We start from the raw sequence: 12,100 nt of genomic DNA, 5'->3' as shown, positions 1-12,100 counted from the left end.
ACGCGGCCGCCTCGCTCCCCGCCAGCCCCCGGGTCGGGCGGGGCGGGCTCTCCTCGCGCTCCCCGGCGGAGAGGGGAAAACGGCTCTGGGGGCACAGCGGGCCCAGCGACACGCGTGGCCCCGGGAGCGTTTTCCGTCAGCGCGGCTCCGGCAGCGCCGGGACACAAACGCTGCGAGCGGCCGTGGCCGGGCTCGCTCAGGCCGGGCCCGTGCTGAGCTCCCTCGGGCCATGGCCGTGACCGTGACCAGATCCGCTCAGGCTGTGGCCGGGCTGAGGCAGTGGCCGGGCTCGCTCAGGCCGTGGCGGTGACCGTGGCCGGACTCGCTCAGGCCGGTGCTGGGCTCCCCCAGGCCCGTGCTCAGCTCCCTCAGGCCGTGCCCGAGCTCCCTCGGGCCGCGGCCGGGCTGAGGCAGTGACCCGGCTCGCTCGGGCCGTGACAGTAGCCGGGCTCTCTCATGCCCTGCTGGACTCGCTCAGGCCGTGGCCGTGGCCGGGCTCTCTCAGGCTCCTGCGGAGCTCCCTGGGCCCGTGCTCGGCTCCCAGGGCCCGCACGCAACCCGCGGGCTCCGCTCCAGCCCCGCCACCGCCACTGCCGCCCCCCCCGCCCCCCAGGAGCCCCTCGGGGCGCGGCCCCGCCCCCGGCGGGCGCTGATTGGCCGCGCGCGGTGCCGATCGCGCGGCGGTTGCATCACCCGGGGCGGGGCCGGCCCGCGCGGTGTCGCAATCGGCGCTGGCCGCACGCGCACGGTACCGAGCGCGGCCCGCCCGGCCCCTCCCGCCGCTCGCGCCGCTCAGGTAAGCGCGGGGGGCGCGTGCGGGGCCGGGGGGCCGCGGCCGCCCCCGCCCGCCGGGCCCCGCTCGGCAGCGCGTGATGCAATCGGCGGGCGGCCCCGGCTCCCTCCCCTCCCCTCCCCCGGTGAAGTCACGGCTTGGCAGCGCCGGGCACCCCCGCGCCCCGCTCGGACGGGGGAGGAGCGGCGCGGCCTCGGCGGGCGGGCGGCCCGGGGAGGGCGGCGGCGGCGCCATGGGCCCGCCGGGGAGGGCCGGGCCGGTGCCGGTCCCCGCGGTCGGTCCCGGCCCGGGGCGGGGGGGGGAGCGAGGCCGCGCCGGGGCGGCTCCGGGGGCTGACGGCGCGGCGGGAGCGCGGCCGGCCGAGGGGCAGCCGGGGAGAGCGGCCCGTACCGGCCCGGTACCGCCCGGGGAGCCTTGGGGCCGACGTGTCGGGCTCCTCGCGAGTTGCCGTAGCTCCGGTGGCGAGTTTGAAGCCGGGGTTTGGCAGGCAGGGAGCTCCGCGTCGGCCTTGGCGCTGACATCCGGCAGGAAGAGCCCCAGCTCCGTAACGGGGCCGTGCAGAGCCGCTTCCGAAAGCATAAGCGCTTAGCATTGGCAGAACTTTGGGATTTAAGGAATTGAACTTTGGGATTTAAGGAATTGGTTTGTCGTTACAAGTCCCAGCTGGCGTTTTAATTCCAAAGACAGTGTTTTGATACCTCCTTGCCTCCCGGTGTCTGGGGTTCTGTCATGTTAAATTACATGATTATGTGTTCTCTTACAGTCTGTTAAGGATGTCAGAGTGTATTTGTCTTTTAAGATGTGTATTAAAAACGGAGATTCTGAAATAAATGTGAGAAGTAATGTTGTCAGCTCTGACAAGAATTGGGATTGAGCTCCAATCTAGGGCCAGCAGCGGTGTGTCCCAGCCCGCAGTGAGTGTTAGCACCAGCTCCTGCACACCTGCGAGCGGGACCCGTGCAGGAGCGGCGCTCCCGTGGTTCTGCAAATCGTGCCCGGAGCTCCGTGCCACTGGCCTTAGTGCGGGGTCATTGCAGTCCAGACTCGGATCCTGTCAGGAGGGATCTTATCCAGGATCCTATCTCTATTCCTAGTGAAGCCTGAGAGAAGAGAGGTCCCTATTGCTGTTCAGGTTGGGACTGATTTTGCATTTGACAGGACAGCTTTGTGAATTTGTGCAATAAAGTTATTCTGACTAATGATCAGAATCACCACAGTTACACCTCAAGAAAGGAGCAGAGAGAAGCATTTTGTATCTTTTTCTACCAAGTTAAAAAACAAATACTGATTTAATTGACAAAACAGTTTTGGGAGTTTTTTGACTTTTCTTTTTTTTTTTTGCCAAAGCAAACATTTGGAAGTTTAATGTCTTTATTTTTATTTTTTGTATGTGTGAAAGCAAATGAGGGCCTTCATTGCTTCACTGGTCCCTGAGGAGTACTGTGAGACAGTAAGAAACATCTTTCTGCCTGAGAAGACACCTCTTGAGTTACCAGCTATTATGCTGTAGTGGGTGGCCAGTTGGTTTCCTGGGTGGCCAGTTGGTGGCCCAAGGAGAGAACCAGGCAGTTCTAACTGGCCACTGGAAGCAGTACCATGTGTTGGGTGGAACCAGCCTAGGGCTGTTGCTGAGCTGAAGCTCATGAGCAGCTTTATGGGAACAAGATGCTGGGAAACTGGGCTGGCTCCCTGAGGAGTTGTGTCCTGCTGTGCTGGGGCTGTCAGCAGTCACAGGGAAGCAACCTGTGTGGAGGGGCTGGGAGCAGCTGCGGGTGTGTGCAGGGGCTCTGGGAGGTGTGAGCCCTGTGTGCCTCCCCCAGGGACCATGGCCTTCACCTCACCCTTCCTGAGAGTCCCCTCTGTGTGTCCTGCTGCCTTTAAATCTCCTTGAAGGATGCCCACAGCACCTGCTGCTACCTGGGACAGCCTTCTGACACTGGTGATAGGCATCCAGCCTCCAAATACCAGGGGGAAAACCAAGTTCCAAGCCTCAGTTGGCACTCTGTAGCTCTGTGATGCAGTTCAGTGCTGGTGCTAGTTTAGTGCTACTTGCTCTGCATATTCTTTGGAGCAGAACAGGAATCCAGGTGTCACCTGGCCCAGTTAAGGGTTCTGATCATCAGGCTAGATAAGAGTATGTCTCACTCAAGAAACAGTAATTTAATAAAAACCAAATCATTTCCAGTGGGAAGGAACTGAGGGAGGTCTGTTCTAGCAGGCAGGGCTGGAATTCTTGTTTGAGAGGTGTTACACTGGTTATCTTCTCTGCTTATTTCCATGTACTGCCCAGCTAATACTTCATTTATATTAGGTTTAATGGGACAAATAGTTTTTTCATTGAATCATAGGGAAATTTAATAGAGATAGGAAAGAAGTGTTAAAGCAGTATTAAATAGTTTTGATAGCATAGAGAGAAGTAGCACATGGAACCTGGTGAAGAAACTTGTCACATGTCAGGTGGGGCTCCTTTGGGGGCAGGAGCCACCCCTTCCTCTGTAGTAGGAGCACAAAAATCAGATTGTGAAGATGGTGTGGGTTACATAACTGGCCTGCCCAGGTGAACTTTGCAGGCACTGAAATGTGTTGAAGCAGAGGAGACAGCAGAGCATTCTGTTTGATTTGGAAAAGGTGTCAAAAATCTACTTGTCAGAGACAACCTAAGAGAACTTATATCTGTATATGCTTTGAGGGCTGCAGAAATCCTCTGCTGTAAAATAAAATGCAAACAAGGCCAGTGTATGCTCTAAGAGGAGCAGGCACTTACACCTCGACTAAAAATGTCTGTGCAATTACACAGCACAGCTGCTACAACCGGCCCTGCCAGTCTGGTGCTGGGCACAGAACACTCCCTAGCTGGGTGCTCAGGGCAGCTGCCCAGCCTAACTGCTTGTCAGGTCAGGAGCTGACACTGAAACAGGCTTTGCTAAAGTTGCTGTAAGAGTTGCAGTTGGGGAAATGCTAACACAGAGGTGTTAGACACTATGTATTTAGATACAGCTCCACAGGTGTCAGAAAGTGTTGATGGTCTCATTCTGCCCTGAAATAGGAAAATGAAAAGATTCCTTGATAGGAAGGGTGTGGGTATGCTTCACAAGTAGAAGACCTCTTGGTGACAGAGAATGTTAATTTTGAGTAACATTCAAGCCAAATTTAGTGGGCTTTTCCATGAATGTTATTGAACCACACTGTGCAGCTGCATCTCATTGTGGCTCCTTCATCATGGAAGAAAATATGCAGTTGATCTGCACAGTTGAATTTTGACATTTTAATAAAGATAGCCCTTCCAAAAGTAAAACAGCAACACAGACTGCTGAGAAAAACAATCAGGAACAGGACACAGCTGATGAACCTGTGAGTTTAGAAGGACCAGTGACACACAGGGGCTCACTACAGACCTCTCACACATCACTCCATTCCTCAGCCATCCCTCTGCTGTTACAGATATGAGAGGTGTTCCTGGGCTGGACTCTGCCCATCCTGGCAGTCCAGTCAGCTCTGCCCAGTGCTGCTGCAGCTTTTCCCCAGCCCCCTGAAGGATGTGTCACACTGCTTGTGTGATACTGCATGTCTGTGTGACAGTGCTGGGCTGCACTGCTGCCACACAGCCTGACCTTGCACTAGGATTGTTTAGTGCCACTTAAAGGCTTTCCTCAACATGACAATCCACACTGATTTGACTGATCACTGGGTGTTTTTCACTGGAGCCATAGGTAGGTGCTTAGGACCATCCTGTTGTCCTTCCCCTCTTCTCTCCCAGCCATATAGGAAGTCATCCTGTGAGATGAGAAGAGAAGGGGACCTGCTGTTAGCCTTGCCAGGGCCTTGGCCCTGCAGCTGTGGTGGAATCCTCCTTGTGCCACCAGTAGGGCCAGGAGCAGGCTGACCTCAGCAGCGGGAGCACGTCAGTCAGGTGAGAGGATGTCTTGCTCATCAGGAGGTTTGTGTGCTGGACAGGAGAGGGGACAGTGACCAGTGCACCAACCACGCAGGTGACCTTATTTATGGATGAGTCAGCTGTGGTTGCTGTCTCTTTATGGGTGACAGTCCTCTGTTGTAGTGATCTACCCTGCCATCAGCCTGTGCTCCTGTCCCACCTTGAGTTACAGGCTCAGCACACTGCTTGTGGTGGAATGTCACCCAGACACTGCCTTTGCAATGCCCTGCCTTCTTCCATAGATTTATTTTTCCACTCAGTACCAGTAGACCAGACAACAGCCATCAATTTGAACATTATCTTCAAAACAAGTGCTGTAAGGTGGTTGAGAAAAGGTGGACAGGCTGAGCACCCTTGCTCCAGAGAAAAGAGATCAGGGAGGAATTTGTCTGCGGATACACCCAGAGATGTGGTCCGAAGAGGACAAGGATCAAATACCCCTGTTGGTCAAGAGTCAGGCTGTTAATAGGTTTAACCACAGAAGGAAAACTCCAGTCTGAAGACTAAGAAAATTGTATAACTGGAGGAAAAGTTAGACAGTGGAACATGTTGCCAAGACAGAGGTTGTGAAACTGGAGATATTTGAGGCTAGGCTAGACACCCATCCATCAGGGATGGCTTTGGAATAACTGAGTGAAGCCAGTGAACAATTCAAACAGCTTGACTAGATGACCCAGTAATAGTTCCATCCAATCCAAATATGTTGGAGACTTCAGAAATGTAGTTGGCAGCTTGTCCACTTCCAGCACAGTTACGACGTGTTATGCCAGATGTACCATCAGTACTTCTGCTAGAGCCAGTGATGTATAAGATTGTAGCTGAAGCCAGCATCTTTAATAGCTTTTTTTTTCCCCTACTAGGTTCACCTTGCTCTAAATCCATGTGAAGATCCATTGGAAACACCTTCTAGAAACCCAAGAGTTTTCAGTCTCCTAATAAATTCTGCTGTGTCCAAGAACAGCCTGCCCAAATGAGCAAGACATCCCAACAGAACCCCACCACAGATGCGAGCGGAGTAAGTGTGATCCACACTCAAGCACACTCCAGTGGTCTGCAGCAGGTTCCCCAGCTGGTGCCAGTCAGTCCTGGTGGTGGAGGCAAAGCTGTGCCTCCGAGCAAACAGGGAAAGAAAAGTTCCTTTGTGGATAGAAACAGCGATGAGTATCGCCAGCGCAGAGAGCGGAACAACATGGCGGTGAAAAAGAGCCGCTTAAAAAGCAAGCAGAAGGCACAGGACACACTGCAGAGGGTCAACCAGCTTAAAGAAGAAAATGAACGTTTAGAGGCAAAAATTAAACTCCTGACCAAGGAGCTGAGCGTACTGAAAGACTTGTTCCTTGAGCATGCCCACAATTTTGCAGATAATGTGCAGCCTGTTGGCACTGAGACCACCACAACAAATGCAGAAAGCAGTGGACAGTAGAAACCTGCGACTTTATGAAACAAACTCTTGAGCTGCAGCTTGTCTGCAGTGCCCGTGCAGTAACCCAGCAAAAGCTGTACCTTTAGCCATTGTTTTGTGGAGATTTTCTTCTTTTAGATTTAACACTGAAGATTTGTAACAATTAAACCAGAAACTGGTTAACTGTTTGTTTTAAATATTTTTCTCCTCAAAGATTTGTGCAGATCTGAACTCCTAGCTAACTAGGAATGTAATATTTAGGAGATAACATTTTCACAGGAATACTCACCATTTTAGACTTTGCATAATGGGAGGAATCCAGCAGGATGGCTCACTGTAGTATCAGAAACTTGTGATTGAACAGAACATTTTTAAAATACCTGTTAGAGTATTTTAGCCTTTTGTTTTCTCCATTACATATTACAAACTGCAAAGGCTGTGGAGAATTTTTGCTTTTTACTTTAAATCTGTAGAATTTAAGTCCTATGAAGCACCATGTAGGTCCCTCCTGCCCAGTTATAGTTAATGGGGAGGTTGTAGTAATAGTGAGCTGGGATGCTTACCAGTGTTCACCAGAAAAACAACAATATGCTCTGATGAGATGTACAGGCACTTGGCCTCCAAATGGCACATGAAGCATCATTACAAGAGGCAAAGCAGCACACTGACAATAAAAGCCTTTTATTAAAGCTTGTATTTCATATTGCTCACATAGTGACTGGGGCCTTAGGAGAACAAGAGCTTTTTTTTCCCAGGAAATTTCAAAGTGCTACCAAAAACCTGTGCCCTGCAAAATTGCATTCTTGCTGGTAAGGAGGTATTGGGGAGAAGAAAAAGTGCAGCTTGGCTTAGCAGGGGAAGGGGCAGGACAGCAGGTGTTGAACTGGGATGCATGGATCACTGCTGGCTGACATTGCAGAAATTTACAGTGATTTTAAAAATAAATGGCCCTAGTAACTGATTCAGTGGAATTTCTACAGCCATCATAGATCTGTGTGAAGGAGTATCTTTAGCCTTGTTTTATTTCCATAGAAGTTTTTCTGTAGCAACTTTTTTATTGCTACTGCTTAGTCTTTGCCATGATCCATACTGCAGTGCTATGTGCTATACTGAGGATTTAAACAAAGTAAAACAGGAACTTTGATTAACTTTAATTTATTTTCATTTTTAAATATTTCATTGATGGTATGGTTATTTTACATTTAACCTGTGTGTCTGTCTTGTAGATTACTACACTGTCTTAATTTCCCTCTTCACACTACCTTTGTCCATAGATTATTTTGGAGGATGCTTGTTTGCTCTGTATCTGCACTTAGAAAAAAACTTGGATGTTATCTCTATGAAGATACTGTTAGAGAATGAAACCTTGAAAAGTTCTTTTTTGAATTTAAACTTTTAATACACGTGGAAAACTTGGATGGATTGTTTTGGATTATGTTAGACTTTTTACAGATATGTTTTTTCATTCTAACTGCATCTGAAGTTGGTAGGGTTGAAATACCAGGAGCTAATAAAAATTTTTTGCTTGTAGTGGCCTCATTTTTCCCATCCCTTTTCTATCTTCCTCAAGTGCAGAGTTGCCCAAGTCACACAGCTGTCTTGGAGAAATCAGTGCAATAGTCTCTGTTCCCCTCTTCCTCTCAGGTTTCTGCTCCATGGAAGCCATCAGAAACTCGCTACAGTTTTGTCTAAATGTCTGATTTAACAAAAAAGGCAAAAAAAAAAAAAAAGAAAAGGGAATTTAAGACTGAAAATATATTGCATTTAGATGGGAGGTGGGGAGAGAAGCAGAACACCAAAAATTCCAAGGGAAAAGATGACCTGAAGGCATCTCCTTTGTTAACTGCATGTCCCTGGTGGAAAGGCCAGCGCTGATCTCTTCCCTGGATCTCTGACCTGCCCTGGGGCTGGCTGGCCCCTTGTCCTGAAGTTGGTTTGCCAGGCTGCTGTGGGGCCCTCCTCTACCAGTCTGAACAGCAGCTGCACCCTTGGCTGTTTGTTTGTGATTTTGGTGGAAATGATTTCTTGGCTCTCTCCTGAGTGAGGGTGATCCTCTTTCCAAAGCTCTCACGGGTGACTTCTCCACCTGTTGCTCCCAACATCTCTGATCCCTTTTCCTTCATGTTTAAAACCAAACCACTGAGTTATAAAAGTAATTTGTTTGGAAAATGAAATTTCTGGTTTATCAGTGCACTGGTTTTTTTTTACTGATGCTGTGGTTTAAGCCCAAGTGGAAAATAAACCCCACAGCCACTCTCATCCCCCAACCCTCAGGTGAGAGAGCCCAAACGCAGATTAGGGGTTGAGATCACAATTTACTGTTACTGGAACAATTCACAATTTAACAACAACCAGATGAGAAAACAATCAGTGACAGTGACACCACCAATGACAGTGACACCACCAGTGACAGCAGCGTGTGACAGAGGGCGATGGCCACAGCGCTCAGAGCCTGACAGGGACAGGGCCAGAGTGACCCTGAACAGCACGGCCTCTGCACAGCACCTTGGTCTTGTTCCCCCACTGGGCACAGCTGGGGACAGCCCTGGCCTTGGGGACAGCCACCCTGGCCCTGGGGACAGTGGGACAGCAACCCTGCCCTTGGGGACAGCAGGACAAGGACCCCTGGCTTTCGCGACACTGGGACAAAGATCTCTGGCCTTGGGGACAGTGGGACAGCGATCCCTGGCCTTGGGGACAGCGGGATAAAGATCTCTGGCCTTAGCTGACAATGATCCCTGACTTGGTGACACCAGGACAAGGATCCCTGGCCTTGGCTGACACTGGAACAAGGATCCCTGTCCTTGACTGGCACTGGGACAATGATGCTCGTCCTTGGCTGGCAGCAGGACAAGGCCCAGGAGGAGCAATGGCTCTGTGCAGCACCTCACTCGAGATTGGAACAAATCCAGGTTTAAACGTGCCCCAGGGACAGGCTGCAAGAAAGGGCTCAGACTTATTGCAAGCCCCCCCTGCCAAAGCAGCTCCAAGGAGCAAGGGTAGGTTCCCCCAGGGTGAAGCAGCCCAGGTCCTGTGGCAGGAGAGTACCTCCATCTCACCCTCTGCTGCAGGGCACAGAAAATTTCACTGTGGACCTATAAAAATTAAGATTTTCCTTTTGACTCATGATTCTTAGCTCCAGTCTGTGGCAGGATCCAGTGCCTGTCAGTACACAAGGAGTTACAGCACATTTCCCAGGAAAGCTGATTCCCATTTTCTCATTGTCCCCCAAGGGACGGGGTCTGCTCCAGCCCCCAGGGAGGCTGCACTCCTGGAACACCCCCTGTAGCTGCAGCAGGGTAATCAGCAGGTAAATTCAGAGTGCACCCAACCCCAGGGAGCTCCAGCAATTTGCTGGGACAATTTACATGTATCCTTTCAGAAGTGCTCAGACGTTTCTAAAACACACAAATTTGCTCGGCATAAGACACATTCTGTTACTTCAGTGCCAACTCTATTCAAGTCTGTTTGTGCCAAGGGGAAAAGGCATTTGGGAAAACATGACAGAGAATAAAACATCTTGATGTAGTCAAAAAGAAAATTCGCCATAACCTGTACTTTCACCCCATTAATACACTTAAAATTATTAAACACCACTTTTTAAAGTATTAAATATCACTTTGCCTTTTAAAAAAAGGTTTATTTCCCCTCCCCTCCCGAATTTAGTTAAAAATGTTTAATTCACTTTTTGCTTAAGTGGATAAAAATGATCATAATTGCAGAACAATCTGGAATGAAGGATGGCATTGACATCCCCCAGTCCGTGGGCCTGATGATGGAGGGCAGTGGGGCGAGGGTGCCCCATGCCCAGCACAGCCCGAGCGTCCCCGCCTGCCTCGGGGGGGGCGCTGGGCGCTGCCCGGGCCCGGCGGCTCCGAGCGGCCGCGCCCAGGCCAGAACCGGCTCTGCCTCCTCCCTGCCCGACCTGTTCTGCGGCCCGGCCCCGCTCCGGCTCTGCCAGCGCCCAGCGCAGCCCGGGGGGGCCTCCCAGCTGCAACAGCTCCAGAGCTCTCCTCCTTTCCTCATCTGGCTGTGCTACTATAAAACAGCAGCAGCAGCAGCAGCAGGGTTCAGTGCCCACAGCAGTGAACCATCATCATCATCATCATCATCATCATCATCATCATCCCCTGGCATGTTCAGAACCTGCCAGTGTCAGGATCTCTTGCTGCTCAGAGAGACCCTGAGAATTGTTAAAAATCTCTTTTCCCAGTCCAGTGCTTGAAGAAGCACTCAGGGCTCTTCATTTCTCACTCTCAAGGTTGTTCATTGTTCCTTATCTATAAAATTCTTTCTCCTGCCCTGCCAGGTCCATCCAGCAGGACAGTTCCAGGCACTCTGCCTGCCCCCAGGGCAGGGTTCTGTCTTTATACTAAAAACTACATTCACAATGTTTACAATTCCTTCCCAATACCCATCACCTGTGTTAGACACTGAGCTTCTACTCTAAACCAATCTGTGAGTGCCACCAGCACAGCAGAAGATGGAGGCCAAGAAGAAGAAGGAGAAAGGCTGGACACACCCAGATCCCTCCATCTTGCCTCCTGAACCCCCATACCAAAAACCCCAAAATCGACTTTTCCACCCCGTGATAACTTCACTATCATTCTACCTAAACTGTTGTGGTTTGCTGATCTTCATCCAAGGTTGGTAATTTGCTCCATGGGTCATAATCAAACCCACAGGTGTTCTGGGCTCTGTGCCAGGGTCTCTGAGCCCCTGGGCAGGGATCCTGGCCATCCTGGACAGCCAGAGGGATGTGCTGGGCTCCCACACCACAGGACAACTCTTGGCTGTGGAGGGAACGGGGCTGGGGCCACAAGCACTGTTTTGCACTGAAAACACCTGAGTTTTGGGGCAGATGAGTTCAGAGCAATGCCAGTATAGTCTCTGTGTTCTCATATCTTCAAGGCTACCAAGGAAAGCCTGATGTCCTTGTGCAGGTAACAGAATTCAGAGGTGGAACATTACGGTCACCACAGCAGGAACATCAGTGCAGCAGCACATACAAGCTTCTGATCTCACAATCTCCTTTCCCGAAAAAACTGTTTCCCTTCACAGTCAAGAAATTAAGGGCAGCAATTCCTGCACTGGTCTCTTTAAAACCAATGTCAAGAAACCTCTAAAAAATGTAAATAGGCTTATTTATTAATTGAGTGATGTGAATGAAGTCTTCTGGATCGTTTCACAACGTTTCTTTGGTCCCACATGAAGTTTCCTCCATAGCAATGGATCTCCAGGCTGTTGGGAATAAAGGGCAGGTTCTTGTCACACAGACCAACCTGCTCAGCAGGAGGAGCTCTCCTGGAGCAATGTACATGAGGATTCTTGAGGAAATTGTTTCAGGCCTAAATCCGGTGCTGGGGTGTCGCCACATTTCTCTTCCCAGAGAAAAGCAAGGCACAATTCTTCCCAAGAATATTGCTGGGATTCACATTCTCTGAACCTCAGAGAAAGGAAAAACAATTCTTATCCTTTGCTGTGCCTGTGTTGTGCCAAAGAGAAATGCAATATGGAGATTATTTACCCAAAGTGATGGTGTTTTGTTTCCTTGGCCTGTCAGGGCCAGCTCTGTGTGTGTGTTGGGAGTGTTGGGGGACAGTCACAAGATTCTGTGCAGGGCGTGCAGTTGAGTGCTTGGCAGGTTCAGTTTGGATGTAATGCAATATAGTATAGAATAATATAGTATAATAAAGTAATTAATTAGCCTTCTGATAAGATGGAGTCAGGTGCATCATTCTCTCCCCGTCGGGTGTCCCTGCAGTTCTGTACTGGCAAGGCAGTGGCAGTGGTTCCTGGCACCACCCAAGCCCCCAGGTGGCACAGGGAGCTCCCAGTCCCTCCCATCAGCCATGGTCAGTCCTGTGAGAGCCACAGAGCTGAGCTGCTCACACCCAGGTGCTGAGGCACGGGCTCAGCTGATCCCTTCAGTGGGAAATCCTCACCGGGCAGGCACTGAGACCCAGAAAGG

At 50.8% G+C, this 12,100-nt stretch overlaps 1 protein-coding gene across 2 annotated transcripts; it reads left to right on the top strand.

Annotated features, from left to right (window-relative positions):
- Nucleotides 1-668: 668 nt before the first annotated feature.
- Nucleotides 669-7,659, top strand: CEBPG (CCAAT enhancer binding protein gamma). 2 transcript variants are annotated; one of them, XM_071440243.1, is made up of 3 exons: nucleotides 669-796; nucleotides 4,551-4,703; nucleotides 5,588-7,659. In XM_071440243.1, the coding sequence occupies exon 3, from the start codon at nucleotides 5,698-5,700 to the stop codon at nucleotides 6,148-6,150; it is 453 nt and encodes a 150-aa protein (XP_071296344.1). In that variant the 5' UTR covers nucleotides 669-796; nucleotides 4,551-4,703; nucleotides 5,588-5,697; the 3' UTR covers nucleotides 6,151-7,659. The 2 variants fall into 2 exon arrangements, with proteins under 2 accessions (XP_071296344.1, XP_071296343.1); XM_071440242.1 differs by lacking the exon at nucleotides 4,551-4,703.
- The last annotated feature ends 4,441 nt before the right edge of the window (nucleotides 7,660-12,100 follow it).

Source organism: Agelaius tricolor, unplaced genomic scaffold (assembly GCF_023055355.1).
Source record: "Agelaius tricolor isolate 1412-34295 unplaced genomic scaffold, bAgeTri1.0.p SCAF_15, whole genome shotgun sequence".
NCBI lineage: Eukaryota > Metazoa > Chordata > Aves > Passeriformes > Icteridae > Agelaius > Agelaius tricolor.
The sequence above is the reverse complement of the archived record's forward strand: the minus strand, read 5'-3'. Positions and strand labels throughout refer to the sequence as shown.